Source organism: Haliotis cracherodii, unplaced genomic scaffold (assembly GCF_022045235.1).
Source record: "Haliotis cracherodii isolate W230 unplaced genomic scaffold, xgHalCrac1.p SCAF_2, whole genome shotgun sequence".
In the NCBI taxonomy this organism is placed as follows: Eukaryota; Metazoa; Mollusca; class Gastropoda; order Lepetellida; family Haliotidae; genus Haliotis; species Haliotis cracherodii.
Window position 1 is genome coordinate 17,938,811 of NW_027266275.1, and position 26,185 is coordinate 17,964,995.

Here is a 26,185-nt window from a genome sequence, read left to right on the forward strand (position 1 = left end):
TCTTTCATCAAAAGATAAAAATGAGCTTTTCTGAATAAATGCAATGTTTTCATACTTACTTGACGCTACACAGTGTTTTAGCTTCCCTACCTTACAAACAAACAGTACTGGAACAGAGAGACAGTTGAAACAGGCTATAGTCTGTGCCCCAATACCCACGAGTTATCCGCCTTGGTTCGTACTCTCTCATATTCTTCACTGTAAGACAGCAGGAGCAGCATAGACAGTGGTGCCAGAACGGTAAGACAGACTTTACCAGGTACTGACGGAACAGTACACCAGCAACCCAGAATATTTAGAGCGGAGCTGAAACAAGGTGAGGTCCTACCTCCTCAGCAGGTGCCAGCAGGGCCAGTGGTGCTGAAAGTGACCTTGTTCCTCTATTAGGGCACGGACAATGGCGTCGGGGTGGGTCAGCTGCTGGGCCAGGACAAACAGTCCGAAGCTGTGAGTCCCCTCGACGTCCTCAACAGAGATAATGCATAGATAATGGCTGGCAAATACTGACGAACACACCTTCATGATAGTTTGTACAGAAACGAAGGCATGGAGGGCTATTGTGGAGGACAGTGCATGGATCTTGTGTGGGTTGCTGGCTGATGGAGGTGGCAAGTCAGCACACGGAGACACGACTGGAAACAGATAGGAACAGCCCCTGGCGCTGTCATTGACGCTGCTGGGACACCTGAAGATACTGACAATGGGCTGGAACAGGACAGAGGGTGAGTTACACATCATCATCTGGACCAACGATCTCTGAAATGTTGACCTGGAAGTTGATTCTTAGCGATGAAGTGCCAAGAAAGATTAAGGTGACCAGGCCATGTGCTGATTGATTCTGACCCAGGTGACATCCAGGGCATGAAGCTCACTAACCCTGGCTGCCTTGCCAATTGAGGCCAGACGGGTACCACAAGCGATCTTCAATACAGAGTTGAGTGCCTCTAGGTACATTGTAATTGTGGAGCCAGCAAGGTGATGGAACTGGTGTAGAAATAACAAGAAGTCAGCCACCTGGGGGTAGGAGGCCCCCACCATAGCTATGTGTCTGGACATACAGAAGCAAGAACAGAGCTCCACTTGTGATCATAGAGGGAACGAGCAGACGAACAGTGAACCTTGGAGGCAGCTTCCTCAGCTCAGGCCGAGAACCCCTTAGCCCTCAGGGACTTTGGAGACATACCAGACATGCAGATTGTAGACATCAGATTCCGGATTAGGCTGTCAGGGTTGAGCAGCAGATCCGGCCATGCCAGAAGGTGCAACATAGGTTCTCCATCAGGCTGAAGGACACTTGGAAACCAAACTCTGGCTTGCCAGTAAGGCCCGACCAAAAGCAGATTCAAAAGGACTGGTCCTGGCTTTGAATGATCTACAGAAGAAGAACCAGGGGGGGAAGCGTTTGCATACAAGGACAGGGAGTCTGAAGATCTGAAGAGGAATTCTGTCGGTCAGAAGAAACAGGCGAAAGGTCTGCTCCAGCAGTCTAAAGTAAGATGACTATTCCAAACACAGGTCTGTCATAAGTCAGACAGAGAAGAATATGAGGGAGTACTGCCAAAGGCGGAGAACTCGTGGGTAACGGGGCACTGGCTATAATCTGTTTCAACTGTCTCTCTGTACTAGTACTGTCTGTTTGTAAAAGGTAGGGAGGCTAAAGCACTGTGTAGCGTCAGGTAAGGCAAGGCCTATTCTTATCTCAATTGGCAACATTTGAAATAGGCTACCAGTAAAGGATTTCTGCCCCAAACCTTTGAGTCTAGTAGCCTGAAAATGGTGTTTTAGCATAATTTTTAGTACATTTTGGTGTTATCATTTGGTCTATTATTAGCTGAGACTTTTACTAGACTTGGTCTTTTGAAATGTGTCTAAAGTCACAGACTGCAATCAATAAAATAGTCAAAGATGACATTAATGTTTACAAAATATGATTGGTTGGAAGATGAGATCAAACAGAGCAAATGTCTGATCATTAAATTTCCGCCCCTCCTAGTCATCTGTCACTACGAATCCAGATTCAAACTCAGCTTCCATGGAAAGTTCTCCCATCATGCCTCACTACCCCTGCAACCATGGGTCCTACTCTCCAGGGGCCTGGCTGGGGGGAGGCGCTGGCTTGTGGTGCTGCAGGATCCACTTGGCAATCATGTCTAGTCCATGTCCAGTCTTGGCGCTCATCTCGAGGACGGACATCTTCTGGCAGTGAGCGAGGATGTCCTGCAGCCGAAACAGAGACTCCAGCTCCCCATGGCTCATCACAGTCGGCAGATCGCTGCAAGCAGAGGTCGGCAACGGCATAAGTTAGCTCTCACACACTCACCTACTGTCTGCTGAGGTCTTCATATGTGATATAATGTGTACAGTTATCTGCTGTAATATAGATCTCATATTGCTGACTGATGTGTAAAACTTCCTCTTATGGTTATGAGAAAGCAAAGATGATTTTGCGAGAGTGTCAGTGTTCCAAATACCTGCCTGCCAGGCGCCCGCTAGCCAAATGCTGGGGACTTTTAAATTGGGCTAGTAACATTTTGGTAAAGCTGGCCCTACTGTCTAGTTGAAAATTTTATTCAATACATGATAGGCCTGTGTATTGTCAGATTTTTGTGTTTTCTCATGTCACACTTCAATTTATTTTCCATTAATTTGTTGAAATAAAGTTCTTTAATCTGAAACTACTCAATCGCAGATTTCATGACTGACTGAATCCGTGGTTGGAAACTAAAACACAAATTGCTGAAATCAATCAACTGGATCCCTACGTCTTATTGAGGATGAGAAGGACAGGCAGCCCCTGGGTATCTGCATGGGACAGCACCATCAGCAATTGTATACAGGAGGCAGCAATCTGGAACCGGTTTGTCAGGTCCACCATGTACTGGAATCAGATTACAATATAGAGAATCACATGACAGCAATCTGGAACCGGTTTGTCAGGTGCACCATGTACTGGAATCAGATTACACTATAGAGAATCACATAAGACAGCAATCTGGAACCGGTTTGTCAGGTCCACCATGAACTTGAATCAGATAACACCGTGGAGAATCATATTAAACAGCAATTCTAAAGAACATTTATAATGAACCATGCTGTGACTTCTGTGACTTCTATGATGACTAAATTTCATGTTTGGGCTAGTATAGTAGCCCACTCAAATGGTTTTAGCACAGGCTCTTGAAAAGGGAAAATATTTTCTATTTTCTCTTCATATTCTAATCTGCTAAATTGTTGTACGTCCAAATAAAATACCACCTCTATGTCACATCAACTTACACACCCCATATTACTGTCAATCCCAACTAGGGGCGGCCGGGTAGCCTAGTGGTTAAAGCGTTCGTTCGTCACGCCAAAGGCCCGGGCTCCATTCCCGACATGGGTACAATGTGTGAAGCCCATTTCTGGTGTCCCCCGCCGTGATATTGCTGGAATATTGCTAAAAGCGGCGTAAAACCATACTCACTCACTCAATCCCAACTGTTTTTCTCTGTCAGCCTGATCTGACTTACGATAATGGAGCCAGCTTCCTTGAAGTAATTGTGCCAGATGGGGACCATGGATCCTCCAAGTTCCCTCAGAGTGATCTCATCTCGTCTACCCAGTGTTAATGAGGTCAGGTTTGTTCCCACCTGAAAGATTGTCATGCATGATATCCTCCTTTGACAAACTAACAGTTTTAATATAAATCATGAAAGTGAAGGGGTCCTACTTATAACCCTAGTGAGTAGTGATAAAAATGACCTCAAGGTCCCACTTCAACCCTATTAAATAGAAAACTGAGTTCACAAATTACCAAGTCATGCAGAGAAGTGAAATGTGTCCTGTTTTCTTATCCTAATGTTATACACTTTTTTACTTCAAATGGATCAAATAACAAAATTTACTTCAGTTTAGAATGAGTCAATATGTCATTGTGTTGAGCTATGATTTCATCCTCACCAAAATATGCCACACTTTATAAAGTATCATGAGCATACCGTTATTATTTGAATTAAAAAAATATAACATACATTAAAAGATTAACAACTAAAATGTGTGAAATATTTGAAATTGACTCCCCCAGTACTTACTGTTGGTATTGTCATGGGTGCTATCTCTATCTCTGTTGTCACCTTCAGAGGGTAATCTACACAACACTAAGGAAAATAGTCATTTTATTCTTAGAGGGACATTCAGACCGTATTTGATTTGCCAAAGTTGGTGTACAACCCTTCACAGTGATGTACGAGTATGAATGTTTGGGCAGGAAGGCAGCTCACCACTGTGAAGTTTGCAATTTTACAACTAAGGCAAATCACATCCATGGCATCCTGTGATCCTGGGTGGTGTATTAACCTTGTGATTATTCATTAAAGGTCTTGCTCTGTTAATAGTCAAAGCACAATGTGTGAAATTCCATGGTTAAATATTACGAAAAGCGGCTTGAAATATCATATTCACTCACTCACCAGCACAGCGCACTGTGAATATCGAGGTTTTGTTTGTTTGGTGTTTAACGTCGCAGTCAGCAATATTCCAGCTATATGACGGCGGTCTGTAAATAATTGAGTCTGGACCAGACAATCCAGTGATTGACAGCATGAATATCAATCCACGCATTTGGGATCGATGACATGTATCAACCCAGTCAGCGAGCCTGACCACCCGATCCCGTTAATCGCCTTTTACGGCAAGTATGGGTTGCTGAAGACCTATTCTACCCTGGAATCTTCACGAGCCTAGAATATCGAGGTAGTAAAGGATACTTTGTAACCTCTTCAGTAGAAGAGTTTTTCCAACACCCGATGAGCCAATGAGTAGACACATGGCTAGCAACTTATAAAACAAATTATTTCTAAAGAAATTGTAAAAACATAATAAATGAAGGTGACAAGCTCAACGAGGCCGTCTCATCACTTCAGAATATTTTACACCGGATGTTTACACCAACCTCGCTTACGAAAAGAAAAAAACATCGTTAAGAGTTAAACAGTTGACTATAAAGAATTTGTGAGCAATACATATTTTGTGTCATGATCTACTAAAACGTTCAAATAATGTGTGAGAATCATTAACTGAACGAATTAAATTTGTTCAGCTTGTGAGCAATGTGTGAAGGTAAGCTCCAAACAGCGAAACTTATCGTTCTAAAGAGCGATCACCGGGAGGTAGCACGCGCTGACAAGGAGCGTACCAGTGACCTATAACGCATAATACTTCCTTAAAAACTATTTCAAGTTATTTCTGCGACACTGTTGTTTTCTAACAAAGTTAAGTATAAAAAACATACTAAAAATATCCATTCTTGTCAAATAACACATGAACTTATCTCATATCGTGATCTGAAAAAATTGATTTTCTAACTCGAGGCTAGTTAGGCCACTGATGATTTATATAAATATCTCAGTAGGATCACTTCTTTCATCTTTTTTTGTTTTAAAATAAACTTGGACAGTAGCCTCAAGATATACATGTCTTCCTACTCATGTTACAGAATATAAATATGAATATGGCTCTATACTTTTGCCATCTGCATTTTTTTGTGTTGGAGGAGAGGGCAAAGTGAAAGGTAAAACGTCCTGACGGACCAATATTTTTAATCGGGGCTAATCCTGATATTTTCGAATATTGCATTAGTTGGAATAGGGAAGATCATGTTTGTACACGGCTTTGAACTGCATTTCAGTTATATCACATACATGTCAGTTCACGTGGGAGGGAGCCCAGTGTGACGCAGGTGTTATACTGTCGTTTACCACTTGGGCGAAACACAAGAACGGGTATTCTGCTTACAAACCTAAAATCATTGATGATCAAGACAAATTATGGAATAGAACCCATACTCAGTGAATTCTGGGATGCCCAAAGGACGAAACTCTACACAGCGATGTGCGGCGCCTTGGACGGCTGGGCCACCTGTGCCCACACCCATCTAACACATCTTGTAACTAGTAGAATAGATCAAATGGACGCAGATACGAAATGAATGCAAAACAGCATCAGAGCAGTCAACAACATAATATTAAAGATATCATATTTTATATAATCATTAAGACTAACGTGTTTATAGTTTTGGAATTAGCTATGTGTTCTATACGTGTGTGTGTGTGTGTGTGTGTGTGTGTGTGTGAAGCACAGTCCAGTTCGTTCACATTTACGATACTCTTACTGCATTTGGGATTATTACAGGCAAATTGGCAAATGTGTCTGTTTACCAACAGAAGCCTTTCAATGCAGTCGTGAATAATACAAGTAGGAAGAATACAGTATATGATACAGCTGACCAGACAGACACAGATGACAGTGAGTCAGTGAAGATTATTTCAGGAAAACAAGATGTTCAGCAGCAAATCGGCAACTTTCGATCGAGCTCTTGGTAATTATTGTTAAATTCGAATGTTTGTCTTGATCACGAGTGTTTTTATAGCTGTTACAGCAGGTTCAATATTAGACAAAATCATTGTTCGTTCGGAGAAAGGCCTATTATCATGTTGAATAATGTTATTATTTCCGTCACATCTTCCTGTATGGCGTATCATAAATCTTTATAGAGACGTAGAATAATATGTTGTTCAGATTATTATTTACACTAATCAGTTCGAAAACTGCACCGGACACGTTTTTGACAGTCGTAGTATGAGGTAATGGTCAATCAAATATCATTGTCATTGATCAAAACTCATTGCTGCTGTGAATATTCAGAACTCATTATGAATTGTTACTCCAGTAAACTGAGTAAGGTGATATATCTTTATACTGATCTTTGAATGATTTGAAAGCAACTCTGATGATCTTTTTCCGAAGTGGTTGATATGTGATTGATATGACTGACTGACTCTGGTAATAACAAAGAGCTCTTCCTGGTTATAGGCAAGTGTAGGCCTATATAGCCAATAGCTGTAATTTAGGGGTTTCAACACTGACTCAAAGTTGTTAATAATAATGCTTGAAATGCAGTGTAAAATACCTAATGGGACCTAGAAGAAGTCTGTTTTTGGTCGCTCTTGTTTCACAATACCCTTTTCAGGTCATCACACTTGGTTCAGTGTTTTTTAAATAGGTTTCAATATCTTGAAAGCCATGCATTCAGCATTGAAAATGCCTCATTTACACGTTCTAAGTGACAGGTTAGAAACCATGACATGTTTATTTTTGCAGAAAAAGCTACTAGCCAGTTGCTTTTAGAACCAGACTGGGACTCCATATTGCAGCTATGTGATTCGGTCCGTCAGGCAGATGTTACGTAAGAATATTTCTTTTGTTTTATGTAATATATTGTTATGATATATTTGATCGAAATAAACATAACATGAAAAGTAAGAATAAATGTGTCATTCTGAAATGATATGTCCGCATTCATCAATGCTGTGTAGTATATATGTGTTGGTTACTCTTACAGTCCAAAGTATGCTGCACTTGCCATAAGGAAGAAGATCCAGTTTGATAATCCACATGTGTCCTTGTTTGCTCTGCAGGTAACTGTAGTAACAGAATCTGTTAAAATGGTTAATATGACAACCTTAGAAATTCATTCTGCTCTTCGACAAAGAAGTATTGCTGAGGACTATAATATGGCTGCTGATGATCTTCCTCATTGGCTAAGACCGCCTCCGTGGTCTAGTGGTAGAACGTCCGCCCAGTGAGCGGAAGGTCCGGGGTTCGATCCCTGACCGCGTCATACCAAAAGCCGTTAAAAGATGGTACTTGTTGTTACCCTGTCTGGCGCTCGGCGTTAAGGGGCTAAAACAAGGACTGGTCGGTTCGGAGTCAGTATACTGTGTCTGAGTGGGGTATTCATGTTAAACTGCGGCGTGGTATCTCAGTGAGCTAGCACTATAAATCGGCATCAGTCCGGACTAGTACAAGCAGCCACAAAAACACACACACGTACATGCATGTCGCTATATAAGTGCAATAATCTTGGACGCGATGTTAAACCCCATTTCACCTCACCTCCTCATTGGCTAGTAACATTGTTTTCTCATTGGCAAGTAACATTTTTTTCTCATTGACTAGTAACATTGTTTCGAGTATTTTATAACAAATGTTTTCTACAATGATTTGTTTTATAAGATTATTGAATGATACTTTGCCAGTCCCTTTTCTTATGATACCATGGAGTTAGGTATATCATTTTGCGATTGATGAATTATTTGAGGGATGTAAAGGGATACATAAGTGTGTCTTGTTTATGGTGGTAAGATCTTTACGTCTTTCTTGTAATAATGTTTGATACCAAGGTATGCTTACGCTTGTCACAGTAGGTAACGATATGGAAAGGGTGATCAGGCTCAGTGACTTTGGGTGTCTGCCATCATACCCCACCACAACACTGTGGAATGTTGCTCATAATAGCAATGACTGGTTTGGTGCAAACTAGGTTATTTCCACTGTGATATAGCTGCAGTATTGTTGACTTCAGTGTTGAATGGGGGGCACGGGTGGCCTAGTCGTGTAAGGCGCAGCAATTCGCTGTGCCCCGATTATGTTTCTAGGTTTGTCAGCACCATACCCGTGCACGTGGGTTTCACTGAAGTAGTAAAAGTCTGAGACATGCATCACTTCGGGCTTTCCTCCCACATCAAGCTGACACGCCGCGATATAACTGGAATACTGTTAAAAGCGTCGTTAAACCCAACTCCCTCACTCACACTCAGTGTTCAATGACAAAAATAATATGACAAACAGTGGTAAATGCATTTATTTCCCCTTTAGGTCCTGGAGTCTTGTATGAAGAACTGTGGCTCACTTATACATGGAGAAGTGGCCACCAAAGAGTTCATGGAATTTATGAAGGACCAAGCTAAGGTGACAACCTATATTTCTGAATAATATTTTAGTGTGAAGTTTGCAGGATATACAACTTTTCCATAGGATGTGAGGTCGGACACACAATTTCATGTTCATACGCTTTTCACGAGACTGTTTTCATGAAATGACGTAAACAATGATGGACTACTTCCACATTTCTGGGGAAGCCCCTAGGAAAACTCTGGCATGAATACATACAGAAACGTTGTTTCTGATCATTAGAAATATCCTTGCGACGACCAATCTAAGTAAACAATGCAAAGAAGTGCACATCCAAACTATCGTAGTATCAACTTGATCCGTGTCTAGATCTGGTCTAGATCTGTAACTGCCACAGGTTCACGAACAACTTCAAAAATCACTCCTGTCATGTTTATCGTGTCTGCCATGTTGATGTCTTGTACTTGATGTAAATGTATTATGACGCACTGTAATTATGACTGAATACTGAGATTCACGTCACATCTATTGTGAAATGCAGTTGAGGGTTAATATTGATCTGTGTGTTTGATGTTGCAGACAAAAAATGACCCAGTGAAGGCCAAGATTCTAGAAATGGTTCAGGTGTGGTCCCATGCATTTCGTAATGAGCCCAGCTACAAAGTTGTGCAGGACACATTTCATCTGATGAAGATGGAAGGTCAGTCACAAGTCAAATAATATTCTAGCCTTTAGAAGAATGAAATTACAGTCTTAGAAATAACTGTTCCTATTCACAAAGCATGAAATTTCACTGTTTAGGAACTAGTTACATAACTATGCACAAGGTATTATTGCTATCAACAATCAAAGAGATGAAGTCACAAAATACCTGTAGAAAGAATGTGATTGTTCGGGTCAAGTTTAAACAAGCCACAAGTCATTCAGATGAAGGCCCCTGAGAATTTGGTATACATGATCCATTTGTTGCACACGAAAAATGATAGACACTTTCAACTTCCATGTACATAAATATATCTTGGCTGGGAAAATGTGGATGCTATTGATGAGAGGTCTAATTTCAGTATCTAATTTAGCCTTCCAATAATGAGCCAGAAATTAGTCAGTTTTTATGAAAGACAATATGTTGCAACAAAATTGCCTAAAATTCATGAATCCTGTTACATTTGTTAACACTGGTTAATATAGATGATTTGAAAGATACTGAACAATCTAGGTAAAGGAAATTGACTGTCGTGGTACAGGTTAGCAGATCGGGATTATTAAGATTTACTATGTCGTGGTAAAGGTTACAAGTTCCAGAATAATGAGATTTACTATGTCGTGGTACAGGTTACAAGTTCCAGAATAATGAGATTTACTCTGTCGTGATACAGGTCACATGTTCCAGAATAATGAGATTTACTCTGTCGTGGTACAGGTTACAAGTTCCAGAATGATGAGATTCACTATGTCGTGGTACAGGTTACAAGTTCCAGAATGATGAGATTCACTATGTCGTGGTACAGGTTACAAGTTCCAGAATAATGAGATTCACTATGTCGTGGTACAGGTTACAAGTTCCAGAATAATGAGATTCACTATGTCGTGGTACAGGTTACAAGTTCCAGAATAATGAGATACACTATGTCGTGGTACAGGTCACATGTTCCAGAATGATGAGATTAACTATGTCGTGGTACAGGTTACAAGTTCCAGAATAATGAGATTTACTATGTCGTGGTACAGGTTACAAGTTTCCTCAGCTGAAGGAGGCAGATGCCATGTTTGCAGCAGAGAAAGCTCCGGAATGGAAGGATAGTGATGTGTGTACCCGATGCAGAGTGGCCTTTGGCATGGTGCAGAGGAAGGTATGTAAGACAAATCCCTGTTTGTTTGAGAGGGGAGGTATGTAAGACAAACCTCTGTTGGTTGGGGAGGTATGCGAGACAAGCCCCTGTTGGTTGGGGGAGGTATGTAAGACTCCCCACTGTTGGTTGGGGGACGGTGAGTGAGACAAGTCCCTGTTGGTTGGGGGAGGTATGTGAGACAAGCCCCTGTTGGTTGGGGGATTTCGAGTGAGACAAGCCCCTGTTGGTTTGGGGATGTCGAGTGAGACAAGCCCCTGTTGGTTGGGGAGGTATGCGAGACAAGCCCCTGTTGGTTGGGGGAGGTATGTAAGACTCCCCACTGTTGGTTGGGGGACGGTGAGTGAGACAAGTCCCTGTTGGTTGGGGGAGGTATGTGAGACAAGCCCCTGTTGGTTGGGGGATTTCGAGTGAGACAAGCCCCTGCTGGTTGGGGGAGGTATGTGAGACAAGCCCCTGTTGGTTGGGGGATTTCGAGTGAGACAAGCCCCTGTTGGTTGGGGGATGGTGAGTGAGACAAGCCCCTGTTGGTTGGGGGAGGTATGTGAGACAAGCCCCTGTTGGTTGGGGGATGTCGAGTAAGACAAGCCCCTGTTGGTTGGGGGATGGTGAGTGAGACAGGCCCCTGTTGGTTGGGGAGGTATGCGAGACAAGCCCCTGTTGGTTGGGGGAGGTATGTAAGACTCCCCACTGTTGGTTGGGGGATGGTGAGTGAGACAAGCCCCTGTTGGTTGGGGGAGGTATGTGAGACAAGCCCCTGTTGGTTGGGGGATTTCGAGTGAGACAAGCCCCTGTTGGTTGGGGGATGGTGAGTGAGACAAGCCCCTGTTGGTTGGGGGAGGTATGTGAGACAAGCCCCTGTTGGTTGGGGGAGGTATGTGAGACAAGCCCCTGTTGGTTGGGGGATGTCGAGTGAGACAAGCCCCTGTTGGGGGATGGTGAGTGAGACAAGCCCCTGCTGATCAGAGGAAGGTATGTGAGACAGGCCCTGGTTGGTTGGGGGAGGTCTATGAGACAAGCCCCTGTTGGTCAGTGGATGTATGTGAGACAAGCCCCTGTTTGAGCACCTTTTTGATCCGTCAGTACACCAGTTGGTGAAATCTCCTTGCTTCCTGACTAAACTGTAGGTTTAATCGACAACACAAAGGGGAAAGTATATTTACATACAATGTATTTGCTCAGTGATGCTCTAGAAGAAGAGACTGTAATTTTCCAAGTTTTGTCTATTCCCTTCACCAATGCAATATGCCTTTTCATCCCTTCTCCTCCACAGCACCATTGTCGCAATTGTGGTGAGGTGTTCTGCAGCAAGTGCTCCTCAAAGAGCTCCATCATCCCAAGATTTGGAATTGAGCGTGAAGTACGAGTTTGTGATGCTTGCTTTGATAAGCTCAACAAGTAAGTAAACCAATATCTCATGACCAAGAGTTGGTTTTGATGAGTTGTCCGCTTTTGTTTCAGTATTGCATAACGTCACAAGAAATAAATCAGTAAATTTTCTGCCATAATTTTTCACAAAAGACAGTATGATTATGTAGTGTATTTCTTTTATGTAAAATGTTCAATTCATTTGTGTACATTAACTGTTGATAGATATAATTCACCTGTAGCATGTTTTACTTAGGCTGGACTATGAAATGCACACACCCAATTTTCCTCGTCAAATAGATATTTAGGGACAATAAAATGTATTTGGTATTGAGGCAGGTGGGAATAAAAAATAGATAATTAATTTATCATGCCCTGAGATTTAGACATGATGTTAAATTATTATCTGTATGTGCAAGATGTTGTTTCTGGAGCAGATCTTGAAAACCATACAATATTTCTTCACCAAACTGGGTCCAGTGATAGGTCTGGTGGTGAATTGGTGTCTTTTGATTGTTTAAGCTTTTGGAAAAAAATATTTTTTGAGTTTCCATTGCAAAAACTTTGACTTAGGTTGTAATTGGTGGTAGTGCTTGTTTCCGGAGCAGGTCTTGAAAACCACACAATATTTCTGCACCAAACTTGGCACATAGATAGGTGTAGTGATGAACTGGTGCCTTTTGATAGTCTTGAGTTTATTTTTGAGTTTCCATGGCATCAATTTTGACTTAGACTGAAAGTGGGTGGGGGTGGAGGTAGTGCTCATTTCTGGAGCAGATTAAAAAATACAATATTTCTTCACCAACTCTTGGCATATAGATAGGTCTAGTGATGAAGTGGTGCTTTTTTATTGTTTTGGATTTTTTTTATCAATATTTTTCAAGCTTCCATGTTAACAAGTCCTATAGTTACTCATGACAAGTATTTACCGTTGCAGGGGATATCGATGGCTTTGTCCTCTTGTTGCTGAAAATAAGACCACAATGAATTATATTTGAGATTTTCATCACAATCCTTTTCAAAAGTGATGGAGGACATTTTTGTTTGAATTGCCATTTGCAACCATCTTGAAACTTATAAATTGACATCACAGTTATCGGTAATGAAAGTGAAGGGGCTGGCATAAATACCTCATGATAAATGCTGTTGTCTTTTTAAAACTTTATTACTTATTACAGACCTACAGCAAAAGCTGGCTCTGATGAACTGCCTCCCGAGTACCTGGCAAGTCCCCTGTCCAAACAGCCACAGGTATGGCAAGGGAAGTTCTAGGTGTAAAACAACATACATTTTGATCTTTTAGAGGGGCCTTATTGTTGCAGAAATTAAGCTATTATTTTAAAAAAAAGAATACAATTAAACAATAATCAACTCAATATTTGTGTTTTTCAATTAAAATAATATTTCATTCACCTTTTTATAAATTGTTGTATCTTGTTTAAGCAGAATCCAACAGTCAAGACTGAGCAGGAACTTCAAGAGGAAGAAGAGCTGCAGCTTGCCCTTGCTCTGTCCAAGAGTGAACATGAGACCAAAGAGAAGGAGGTAAGAGTTGTCCCCCCTTACCAGGAAGTAAGTTGTGACAGGTGGCAGCATATTACTGCCGGTCTGCATGTCAGATGTCATTCATAGGACAATAGAGAGAGATGTGTATAGACTCTATGTTCTTTGTGTTTCTAATGACTTACAGCATCTAATAATGGTGGCTCATGTGACATGATCAGTACCGGTAGGCTTTTGCAGTTTTTCTTCCTATTGTTTGATTGTGTACACATCATGCATTTAGAAAATAACAATATTTGTGTTTTTTGAAGAAGTGCTTTTATTTCAAATATGATTATATATCTTCATGATTGTGCATTGTTTGCCATTGTCCTGAAAGAATTATTTCACATGAGTCACATGACATACCTGAGCTGGTAGCAGAAAAGTAGGTCACTGATCAATTCTAACCTGCCATATGGCCCTTGTAAAAATCTGTCACGATAACAGTTTACCTATATTAACATGGGAGTCATGATTTTTGTCTCTTTACCTTCTAATCTTGTACAATGTTCACATCAATCACTAAATGGATTTACTCTTGATGGAAAACTTCTGAAATTAATTATCATTAAACAGAAGCGATACTTGCATTTTCTTTTATGTGAGCTTCATGCTGCATACTTTTGGATTTGAAAATTTGTTAGGTATATTTTTTGGATTGGCTTGATTTCGGAATTCATTGTGATGCAGCAAATACAAGCATCCCAGTAGGCAAGTATTTTAACTATATTCTGATTGGCTGCTGCTGATAGCTTACCAGTTAGGTTATTCTGTTTATAGACATTGGGTTTTCCAGTTTTAAACAAAGCTGATATCAGTCGTAGTTTGTCCCTTTCAGATTTGAATATTCTGACAGTATAGAGCAATTAAATGATTAATTTTTATGGACTGAATGGTCTTGGATTGATCCCCAGCCGTGTCATACAAAATGATGTTAAAAGAATGTACTTGTTGTTACCCTGCACTTGGCATTAAGGGCTAAAACAAGGACTGGTCGGCTCAGAGTCAGTATACTATGTGTGAGTGCAGTATTCATGTTAAACTGCACCATTTGTACAAGCAGCTAAACACACACACACATGCACATAGCTAGATAAGAACAATAATCTTGACTATGATGTTGAACCCCATTTTACCTCACCTATTATTATCACCAAATAGTTTTACAAATTGTTGATTAAAACATATTGAAATTGATTATGGTTGCAGAATTAATACTCATGTTAGTATCTAAATGAAAAGACTTTTCACCAGTCTATTTATGTAATATTACATGTACCTCTGCTATTCATTAGGATCAGAAACAAACTAGTGAATGCAGATGTGGTTTGGTTTGTGACAAACACTAATGTTTCTCTCCCTGTATGTAGAATGAAAGCTAATTTCTTGCCTTTATGACTAAGATCTTGGAGACTATATGTTTATTAAATATTCTGTCAAACATGGTTGTGTCAAACTTTGATGTGTCGAAACTTACGGTTGTGTTGAATTAAAAAATTGGTCCCTGCGTTAGACAACATTTGACAAGGAGGTTGATGGTCAGTGTTTGGTGTTTCAGAGGGAGCGCCTGCGTCACAACTACTCCCTCTACAGTGGTGACGAGAGATCCTCCTCCCCGCAGTCGGGGAAAAACGCTCAGATGTCACAGCCACCAGCGGTCAGTCAGTCAAGTTGACATTTGTTTACATTATTTAAGATAACAAAGTTTAAACAACACACTGTAGTAACAATAATCAACTATTTCAGAGGAAACAAAAAGGGGTAAAGTGCATGAATATATTCTAATTTTGATATTACAGAGGGAAAGAAAGTTCATTTAAATCACTTTTTGATGTCAGAAGTTCATATTCAAGATAACTCTTTTACATGATCAAAGTCCAAAGTATGTATCTGATGTATGAATGTGTGAAATTGTAACTATAACTCACAACAAGGGGCATGGTGTAAGCCTGTTGTGCATCAGTGACTTGTTCCCGCCTGTACGGTTCGCCCCGATTATGTTTCTAGGTTTGTCAGCACCATACCCATGCTCGTGGGTTTCACCGAAGTGGTCAACGTCTGAGACCTGCATCACTTCGGGCTTTCCTCCCACATTAAGCTGACACGCCGTGATATAACTGGAATAGTGTTAAAAGCGGCGTTAAAAACCCAACTCACTGTTCCAGCCTGTGTATGCAGTGGTTATCAGAACTGTCAGAATTGATGGTTTAGTACTGCAAACATTGGTTTGTAATCTGACTAAATGCTGAGAAGTATGGATGCCTTTAGGTCTGACACTTTTTTTTATATATGCACAGACTCATTTAGACCTGCTCAGAGGCAGATGTTTGGTACCCAGGTCTGCAGAAAATGTCAGTAAATGTCCAGAATGAAAAATTAATAAGTTCTTGTTAGTGGCTTGAAAGTAATGACTAATGGTATGGTATTGCAGAGGTGACTTGTATTTCAGTGATAACAGAGCCACAAGGAGTAACTCACTGTTAGGTTTTACATTGTTAAAATAATTCGGAATCTTAGAAAAAAGAAGTTTTTGAACAAAACACATTTGCCTGCCAAAGGAACTTTGTTTGGAATCCTAGATAAATCCCTCACATGTTGTTGTAGCTGGTGAAGTCTGATTCCATCTGTGTTACTGTTCAGTAGTTCAACAAAAAGCAGCATTAGCTTCGGTTGCAAGTATTTAATTAGCTGCAACATATGATTAGAACCTAATATATCTCATTTGTCAGTCCTGCCAATTGTTAGACACCCAGTTGTCATTGACAATGAGGTTGGTGACTTATTTGACACTCAAATGAAGCATGGAACAACCCACACACATAAAGCAACAATGGAACAACCCACACACCTATTGCAATAATAGACCAATCCATACTGAGTTAGATGGACAAGCTTGGGAAGCTGAACCCAAGCTAGTTTGTGGACATTCTTTGAATTGCCAGTCATTTGTGTTTACAATACAATGATCTTAACCATATTACACTTAAACATGTTAAATGTTTGTTTTAGGGTTTACTTAAATTGTCCCAAGCTGTGTAATTTTTCTTTTTACTTTTCTTTATTTTATCATATTCAAATAAGATAAAGCTGACCATAACATTTCAGAAGGAGAAGGTTTGCAGGTCAACTGTTTTTTGTCTGATATCATGTGCTATCAGGCAGTGGGGCTTATTATATCATATTTTATCTTTATTTGTGGAATTAATAAGCTTAATTTGAAACAAGCTCTGATGTTTTAACATATCCAAAGTCTTTTTTTAAAACAGCTCACCTGTAGAAGGAGTGTATGGTATGTTCTCACAGCTAATACTGGGCAACTATACAGATAACTTGAATTCAATTCAACAATTCATTTGACTATTCATCCAGGCTGTGACCTCAATTGACACAAGTGACATGGACCCTGAGTTGGCAAGGTACCTCAACAGGAACTACTGGCAGCAGAAGTCTGAGCATCAAGCTGTCACATCGACTACAACGCCCTCTGCCCCCGTTGTCACCACCGAGCCCAAGACATCGACAGTTAAGACACAGGAGGTAAATGTAGAAGCCTGTTGACACATCTCAACTTTTGGCCATAAAATTTACATATTTCACTTTACATTTTAAAGTTTGTTGAATCCTTATATGGATTCTTGTCCAACCATTCACAGTCCCCTTTTGAGATTACAGTGAGGTTTGCAGGTAAGAATTGGTCCCAATTGACCAATATTTTAAAACTTTTCCTATCTCGCATAATGAATTTCTTCTTCTTCGATCCTATGTGGAAATGTGCTTGTACCATGTTTTCAGCTCCTAAAACAAGAAACATTCACCCGAACACCCCAGGATCCCTAAGGTTACTGACCAACAACTGTATCAATAACGTGTGTCTGTGCACGGTAATCTGACAGAGGTCTGATCACTTGTGTCTCTCTGCAAACTCATTCTCTTTCGTAGAGCCATCAGGCTAGAGGAACTACACATTTTACCCCACAGTTGGATGGTGGACTGCAGATATCCTTGCCTATATAGACTACAACCATCAGTTGTACACAAGGACGCTGGAGTTAAACAGTGCAATTAGTTAAATTTAAGACACTGCCTTGTGTCTGGAGGACATGAACTCATGACAGGGAAAACACGATCAATCGGTGATACAATCCTGATGCGTTTACGAATGAAACAGCATGAGATTTGGGATACTTGCCGAACGTGTTTCACATATGTCATCTTTCATGTATGTCATCAAGTTACAATGCACGAGAGCATGTTTTTGACTCAGTTATTGGTCAGTAGCTATAGAGATGCTGGGGTGTGTTCGGGAGCGTGTTTTTTGTTTTAGAAGCTGGAAACATGGTTCAAGCACATTTCCACATGGGGTCAAATAAGAAGAAGTAATGCATAATGTGAGACAGGATAAGTATAAACCTATGCCATTTATACTAAAATTTCCAAATTTGTTATAAGACTTGACAAGAATGGCTTGAGTGGTCATGATCTGGCTTGGCTGACTGCATGTCATTGTGCACTGATGTCAGGGATTGTTCATACTCATGCTTTCAGTCACTTGTTTGCCTGGTCCAGGACTTTAAGCAGGTTGCAAAACAACATTTACTCACTCACTTGTTAGCTTGCTAATCTTGGAATTGAGGAGACAATTCTGTTTTTATTAATGCCAGTACCTGTATATATCCAGTTATCATCTAATCACTTTGTGTCACAACCACAAGTGTGTGTGGAATGACAAACCAGCATCAGTTAATGATTGCAAACAGCATTTATTAGTAGACACCACTAGTCTGCAGGTCATATAGAGCTAGTGGAAATAAGTAGATTTGGGGAGAAAACAACAAGTCTTCTCTGACTAATGGACCACTATCCATCTGATAGAACTGTAACATTTCAGCAAATACAGACGTACCCACCCTACCAGAATGGTGAAACAGATGAGGATCAGGCACAGTTCCTCAATGCCCTCAACAGCAGCATTGAGATTTTCGTCAACCGAATGCGCAGCAACTCTCAGCGTGGTCGCAGCATTGCCAATGACTCATCTGTGCAGTCATTGTTTGCTGTTATAAGCAACATGCACCCTCAACTCATGAAGTACATACAGGAGCAAGAGGACCTTCGAAGTAAGGATGGATCATAAGGATGCTTGTTATGAGATGTGAAATTATAGTGTAGGGCTGAGGTCTTTTGGTTCTCGATTTTGGGGTTGACCAAAATTTATTTTCTATGTGTGGTACATAGAATGCTGATTCAGGTTACTGGTCATGGAAATACTCCCACCATGCCAATGAGATTGGCATGAAATAATTGTGTTTATAATGAAATTGTTCCATTTTATCTGTTGCTCTTGCTTTAAGAACGTCATTTTGAAAACAGGAGAAAGCATCTATTTTGTCACTATTCCCAATGATAGAAGTTCACTAGCTTTAGTGAGATACAATCTTAAAAATTCATCAACATGAGCTAGACATTTCAAGTGTTTAATGGAGATGTTATTGACTTACACTAGCATTGAGCATAACAGTGATATTGTCTGGGTAAGTATGTTTCCAGATTATTGAATCATTGGCAATGATGGGTGTGCAGTAATGTTTCTATGATAAAACCATTTCCAACCCTAGTCCTCCCAAAGTCTGGAGTGACAATGTCCAGACAGGGTTGCACTGTATACCTTGGGACTGAGTGTTCCATTTTGGATACTGAATTGACCCTATGACACTGACTACACCAACACTATGTGCAGGTCACTATGAGAGTCTTCAGGACAAACTTGCTCAGCTACGAGATGCCCGTGAGGCCCTGGATGCTCTGCGCGAGGAACATCGCGAGAAGCGTAGGCGTGAGATGGAGGAGCTGGAGCGGCAGAGACAGATACAGATGGCCCAGAAGTTGGAGATCATGAGACAGAAAAAACATGTAAGTCAACAAGGCTGTTAACTACAAGTGTCAAACTTCAAGGAGTCTGAAACACTTCGGGGGGAGGGTGGTTCAGTGGTGTCACCGGCAGAGTTTGGTCCCTTTGCTGACATGATCCACTTGTCCTGGTTTTAAATCCCTGTTTTGCCCCGAATATCTTAAGCATAACCACCGTGATGACGCATTAGGGTGTCACAACATGCTAGAGATGCCCTGCTTCAGTTTAGGCTTTCCTCCGACATTAAAGTCACATACTGTATTCGACGTAATAAGCGCCTAGGGCACTCTCAAAATTAAAAATAGGGGGCTCTTATTAGAATATTATTTTGGTGAAAAAAAACAGTTGAAAGATCGTAAATTTTGTGGTTTATGCTGACAGCCTGAAATGTTTACATAAAACAGATATATTTTTCCAGAATTCAATTGCCCATAATTAAGGGTGCATAAAAGACATGAGTGCGTATTATACATGAATAAATAAGTCTTGTGTATATTGATCAATCGTAAGGGGTGCAAATATCACCATGGGTGCTTATTTCAGCGGGGCGCTCATTACGTCGAATACGGTAGTGTATTTTTTGCAATTGGTGTGAAAATAACATTGTCCTATAGTCCCAACCAAAGTTCATACTGGTATCCATGGGACTAATTGAAAGTACTGAAATCTGGAGAGAAAACATTTTTCTCAATGAATATCATCATAAGGTCTTGTGACTAAAATTTGTTAGTTTCCACAAACAGAGGATGATGATCACCATTGATCGAGCAGAGCACTTCCAGAGTCTTTATGTGAAGGTTTAGTTTGTATCTAGGATGTTTTGTGTGGTCATTGAACACTCAGTGACAGCAGAGATAGGAAAGAATGTTCTATCAGCATCAAAATGTATGACCCTCCAGAAAGTGCTATTTGCATTTAATGACGATAAAGTGTCCTTTAAAATTGTCTAAGTGCTGCAATAATAGATAGAGGCTTTTCATGTAACATATTAATGTCATCATGTGACCTGAGCAAGTTGATATTTTCATGAGTGGCGCAGCCATTAGATGAGTTCAACTTGTTATTTGACAACAAAAGACAAATGTTTATTTTTCCTGCTGGTTTTCATGATCTGTGAAAACCAAACAATCGAAAGTTGTTCCGGGTTAAATACTACTTGTATGTTTATAGATAAATCTATCTGTTCACCAAATGCATAATAATAACAATTGTTTCTCTGAAAGAACTTGCTGTATGGGATTGGTTGCAGGAATACCTGGAGATGCAGCGACAGTTGGCCTTGCAGCGCCTGCAGGAGCAGGAACGGGAGATGCAGATGCGTTTTGAGCAGCAGAAACACCTCACCCAGATGAGGCAGATGCAGGCATATGGCTACCCCCAGGGCATGCCACAACAGGTAGGGGGCGTGGCTGGCTATGAAATGTTGCTAAAGCAAACTATGGTCTTTCCAGGACGAATTAACTGAGTTTATTATTTTTCAGTTATTATTAATCTCCACTTGGGTTGGTCCAGACTTAATTTTTTACAGGCCACAAACAATCATCAGGACCATCTGCAGCTATTACAGGGGTCTCAGTTATGTACAGAAAAGTGGCATGAGATGCTAGTGTTTTTTGTAAAGTATGAATGCAACTATTGTGTTTTTATGACCAAAAATCCATTGAGATGCAGATAATATTTTGACAGTTCATCAATGGTGAATTTTGTATGTGATATACTTGAATTCAGTGCCAAAAAGCTACTTGAGTACATTATAGAACAACTAGATTCTGGACTGTTTCAGATGTATGGTCAGATGCCTCCACAGGGGGTCCCAGGCCAGATGCCACCCCAGGGAATGCCACCTCAAGGCCCCCCTCATCTTCAACAACAGGGACCGCCCCATGGTTTCAGCCCTGTGGGGTCCACTGAAGGCTCTCCAGTCCACCAGACTGGTGGCTACAACCAACAGGGGCCCAATATGATGCCACCCGGTGGAGGAGCCCCGCCTGCTCAAGGAATGTACATGCCCCCAAACACTCAACAAGCATACACCCAAGCAGGGCCTCCCAACATAGGATATGCCCCGCCACAGGCCAGCATGGCAGGGGGTGGGGCAAATCTTCCTGGGGGAGGGGCAACAATTCCTGGGGGCTACCAGGCCCATTTACCATCTCAAACACAGACGGATGGAGGTCAAATGGCAGGCCCGCCACAGGGTAATTTTGTGCCAGGTCCTGGTGGGGTAGGATATCCTGATCAGGGTCCAGCTAGTATGCCCCCACAGATGCCACCCTCAGGGGGGCAACAAGCACCTGCTGCCCCAGCCTACGCATCAATGCAACCTAATATGGAATACAACACTTACAACATGCAGAGTGAGTATGCTTCAAGTTGTGAAATAATTTGTCATCTTGTTGGGACAAGCAATAGTAAACAGAATTAAATAGATAATTGGAAGACATTGTTAATTATAAAACACAGCATGACTATATTTTCCATATTTTATTAACAAGACTGACAGGATTGGCTGGACAAATATGGGAATATTCATATTTGTTTTGATGAACTGAACACAAATCTGTAATGTCTTTTTTATTTTGTTTTGTCCCTACATACTGACCCAGATTTTTCACCTAAACAATTTGTAAACAAAAACTGAAAGAATTCTAACCTGATTAACCTATTAGCAACATGTTCCATAGAAAGTTGTTTTACAAGAAAAACACATGATGATTCCAGTTTAGAATAGGTCCCCAGAAACCTATGTTGGTCGTACAAACCTACCAAATAGATCAGGTGGTCAGGCTCGTTGACTTGGTTGTTAGTGTGTTATCATACCCTGACTCTGGATCATTGGTCACAATATCAATTACTGGATTGTCTAGTCCAAACGGAATATTTTACAGGCCCCCATCATCTAGCTGAAATGTTGCTGAGTGGGCATTCTAAAACAAACACTCAAGAAATTACTTTTAAAGAATTTGGATGATTTTATGTTTTTATGCAAAACAATGTGCCACCTAGGGTCAAAGTTTCAGTTTTGTGAAAAGAACAGAAATAAATACTTTTGTGCTCTGTTATTTTGTAAATGCATGGGTATCTTGTTTTCCTTGTAGATGGAATGCCTTGTGTTTCAGACATGTCAGGAGCCCTACCCCAGCAGAACCAAGCTGTATACAACAACCCCCAGCAACCATACATGGGACCTCCTCCCCCACAAGGACAGTTCCAGGGGGGTGCCCCTCCACAGCAGATGCCCCCACAGAACCAGCCCCCTCCCCATCAGGAAAATGAGGCGTCCCTGATATCTTTTGATTAACATATTTGTTGCACTTGTGACATATGAATTGTTTGTTCCTATAGTGATATTGGACATGTGATCTAAGCAGATAAGATAAAGGCTGATCATTTAAGGGTATTTATATATTTCATTGTTGCTAATGGTTTGTGAAATCTGGAGCCATTTAACAAGTCGTAACTTGAACGTGTGCAGCGAGTGCATGAATTGACAAGCAAAGTGAACAAATCAGTATATCTCTCTGATGGCAGTACGTCAAATCACAGTCTGATAAAGCCAGCCAAATTTCTTTCCTTGATTTAAGGATGAGTTCCTCTCAGTTTGTATATGTGGTATATTACTTCCTTTAAATATCAAGCAAAGAGCAAAATCAAAGTTTGATCAGTATGTGATAAGGACTCCGCCGTTTACTTTCTAATTGTTTCGACTGAAAGGTGGTGTTATATGGATGTTGACTGCTGTTGACTGCTGTCAATGAAGTCTTCACTTTTGCTGCTGTACATTGCGTTTACGTCATGACAGTTTGTAAAATGAGCTGATTTTTGTTACATGATAATCATATGTTGTCTCCCTGAGCAGAGATGTGTACAGCAGCCTACAATCGTCACTATTTGATTGGCTTGTATACACTACGTTCCGTAATCACCCTTACTTATGCAGTCAAGCGCCGGTGTGTCAAAGGGGAAGGGACCTACGTAAATACTTTGAGTTTTCAGAAGTTTGACACAACCGAAAAATGATGACTAAAGAAAGAATACGAAGGGATAAGCTTTTACTTCAAGACAACCGAAAGTTTGACACATCAAAGTTGGACACAACAGTGTTTGACTGTATTCGGATGATTGGTGTGTTGTGCTAATTTGTTATCAGTGGATCAAGCCACAGCCTGCTTTCAGCCATTGTGATGCCATCGAGTTCATTGGCCAATGAGTGCTCAGATTACATCACATTTATGTCCATGTTTCTTTCTTGACAGCGTGTAACACATGGGCTATAACCATGTAATCATCAGCTGGGGGCACGGGTGATTCGCTGCGCAGAGTTGCATCCCTTGGGCACGCCAGAAACCTATGATTGTTGGTTCAAATCCTGGTTCGCCCCGATTATGTTTCTAGGTTTGTCAGCACCATACCATGCACATGGGTTTCACCGCAGTGGTAAACGTCTGAGACTTGCATCACTTCGGGCTTTCCTCCTCACATTAAGCTGACATGCTATGACATAACTGGAATACTGTTTAAAGCGATGTTAAACTCAACTCACTCACTCACTAATCATCAGCTCTACACATTGCTTCAATGGCTGTCAGTGGTAAGGTGTGCAAGAGGTTCATGGGTAGGGCTCATTGACTGCCGTGAGCTGATGAGCTGGGTGAAACTAGACCTGTCAGCACAGCACCTTATTGCAGCAATATTTGTTTATGGTTATGGATAAACATAGGGTCTACAAGCCTGTGAAGCATTGACATTGGAGCCCCACAAACATCCATGGTGTACACTGATCATTTTTAAGATAGTTTTGCTCTCAAGCCAACAAAGTCCTTTGGCAAGATAATTTCAGCAATAACAGCTGAGAATAATCACAGAACATAATTATTGTTTAATTTATTCATATTTATCATACTGTGAACACACCTATGTTATGTGACGTTTTTGTCAGGAATATCAAATCAGTTGTATCAAAGAAAATGACAGGTACACTTCAAAATGTATGAGATCTTTTTAACTTACCATCTGCTGTTGGTAGATTGAAATTGTGCAATAATCAGTTTAAATCCTCACCATGATTTATTAAAATCATGTCATAAAGACATGTATCTTCTGGGTTTCCACGGTAATCTGAAGGCATCACTGTTCAAAGTGTTTTGTGGTGTTTTGATTTATGTAATGGAGTACTGGTATAACTGCTTGTTGCAAAATCATCTGATTAGAAATAATGTATGCGCTGATGTGACGCTGGAGGTACCATCTGCTAATTGTTATTATTGAGGAACAATTTTTTGAAACATTTGCTCCCATGTACATCTTAATTCCTTGTTTGAATAGGTCCACTACTTGTGATTGCCTGTTTGTATTGTAAGCAAGTGTGGCTCTGTATAACTATATGTTAATGAACTATTCCCTGATTCCTGTATCTGCATTTGGCAGTCCATACTACTACATTGAAGCATGTACTTGGTAATAAAGCCATAATATGTTGTTAGGATTTTGTGTTGTGTACTGTTTTAGTTCAGTTTTAGTACTTAGAAATCATGGGAAGAAATGACAACCTCCATCCATACATATGTGGGCAGTAGTGACAGCATACTAAATATTGCTGAAATAGGATCACTCCAGGTGAAAGTGATGGATTTTTATGGGTCATGAGAAGCCTCAGAAATTTATTTTCTTTTAGTCTAGTCAGGAGGACAAGTGAAAACCTTATTTGACTAGTCAAGAGAATATGTCGCCAGTCCTGCTTGAACAAGACAAAAATGTTTCTATGTTTACATTTTCTGACAGTTTTATTCAGTTCCAGTTTGTTGCAAACTTGGAGCACTGAGAACTGGTTTGGAACTGTAGCCCTCAAGTGCTACTTGTCAATGAGTTTTGTTTGTCCTCAGCACAATTTAGTAGTCATGGGCTAGCAGACTGGTGTCCACCCACGTCACTTAATTGTTTGATAAAAGATACGTAAAAGTAATTAGGTGATGTGGGTTTTCTATGCTTGACTGAATTTAGGAAATTAGGTGATGTGGGTTTACAATGCTTGACTGGATTTAGGTAATTAGGTGATGTGGGTTTACTATGCTTGACTGGATTTAGGTAATTAGGTGATGTGGGTTTACTATGCTTGACTGGATTTAGGTAATTGGGTGATGTGGGTTTACAATGCTTGACTGGATTTAGGTAATTAGGTGATGTGGGTTTTGCTTGACTGGATTTAGGTGATGTGGGTTTACTATGCTTGACTGGATTTAGGTGATGTGGGTTTACTATGCTTGACTGGATTTAGGTAATTAGGTGATGTGGGTTTACTATGCTTGACTGGATTTAGGTGATGTGGGTTTACTATGCTTGACTGGATTTAGGTAATTAGGTGATGTGGGTTTACTATGCTTGACTGGATTTAGGTAATTAGGTGATGTGGGTGGGTATGGAAGATCCCACTCTTGAATTCTAGGGGGGTTACCAAAAACTGAACAAATAAATAGAGGATGGCTTTCATGGCTTTTATTGTACAATGTACAAAGTACAATGTGTCCTTTCATACTATTACAGATAAATAAAGCACTATCAATCATACACATCTATTTAGAGTCTAGCTATCCCACATGCCAAGAAGTTGGGTAACTCTGTCGGTATAGTCCAAAACAGATAAGTGGCCATTGATGAGTCTGTCCTTAGCTCTCAGCAGCCCCTGGATGACTGCAACAAAGGGACGTTTCTACGTGGTTGTCTAGGGTTGGTCTCATTGATCCATGATGAGGACATTTTAACTAGCATCAGTTGTTTTCCACTGGCCTTC

The 26,185-nt window shown here is 40.6% G+C and overlaps 2 protein-coding genes across 3 annotated transcripts; one reads left to right on the forward strand and one right to left on the reverse strand.

Annotated features, from left to right (window-relative positions):
- Positions 1-152: 152 nt before the first annotated feature.
- Positions 153-4,919, reverse strand: LOC139468777 (ADP-ribosylation factor-like protein 16). Its single transcript, XM_071250912.1, has 5 exons — positions 4,746-4,919; positions 4,071-4,126; positions 3,510-3,629; positions 2,763-2,878; positions 153-2,272 (listed from the first exon to the last, which is right to left on the reverse strand). The coding sequence occupies exons 1-5, from the start codon at positions 4,804-4,806 to the stop codon at positions 2,080-2,082; spliced, it is 546 nt and encodes a 181-aa protein (XP_071107013.1). The 5' UTR covers positions 4,807-4,919; the 3' UTR covers positions 153-2,079.
- Positions 4,920-6,265: 1,346 nt separating this feature from the next.
- LOC139469917 (hepatocyte growth factor-regulated tyrosine kinase substrate-like) lies at positions 6,266-24,876 on the forward strand. 2 transcript variants are annotated; one of them, XM_071252271.1, is made up of 16 exons: positions 6,266-6,355; positions 7,138-7,222; positions 7,379-7,454; positions 8,695-8,787; positions 9,310-9,430; positions 10,459-10,580; positions 11,851-11,975; positions 13,124-13,196; positions 13,389-13,490; positions 15,049-15,147; positions 16,860-17,027; positions 18,379-18,607; positions 19,228-19,400; positions 20,648-20,794; positions 21,182-21,755; positions 22,518-24,876. In XM_071252271.1, exons 1-16 carry the CDS (start codon positions 6,316-6,318, stop codon positions 22,697-22,699), a joined length of 2,409 nt encoding a protein of 802 aa, XP_071108372.1. In that variant the 5' UTR covers positions 6,266-6,315; the 3' UTR covers positions 22,700-24,876. The 2 variants fall into 2 exon arrangements, with proteins under 2 accessions (XP_071108372.1, XP_071108373.1); XM_071252272.1 differs by having other exon boundaries at positions 13,392-13,490.
- The last annotated feature ends 1,309 nt before the right edge of the window (positions 24,877-26,185 follow it).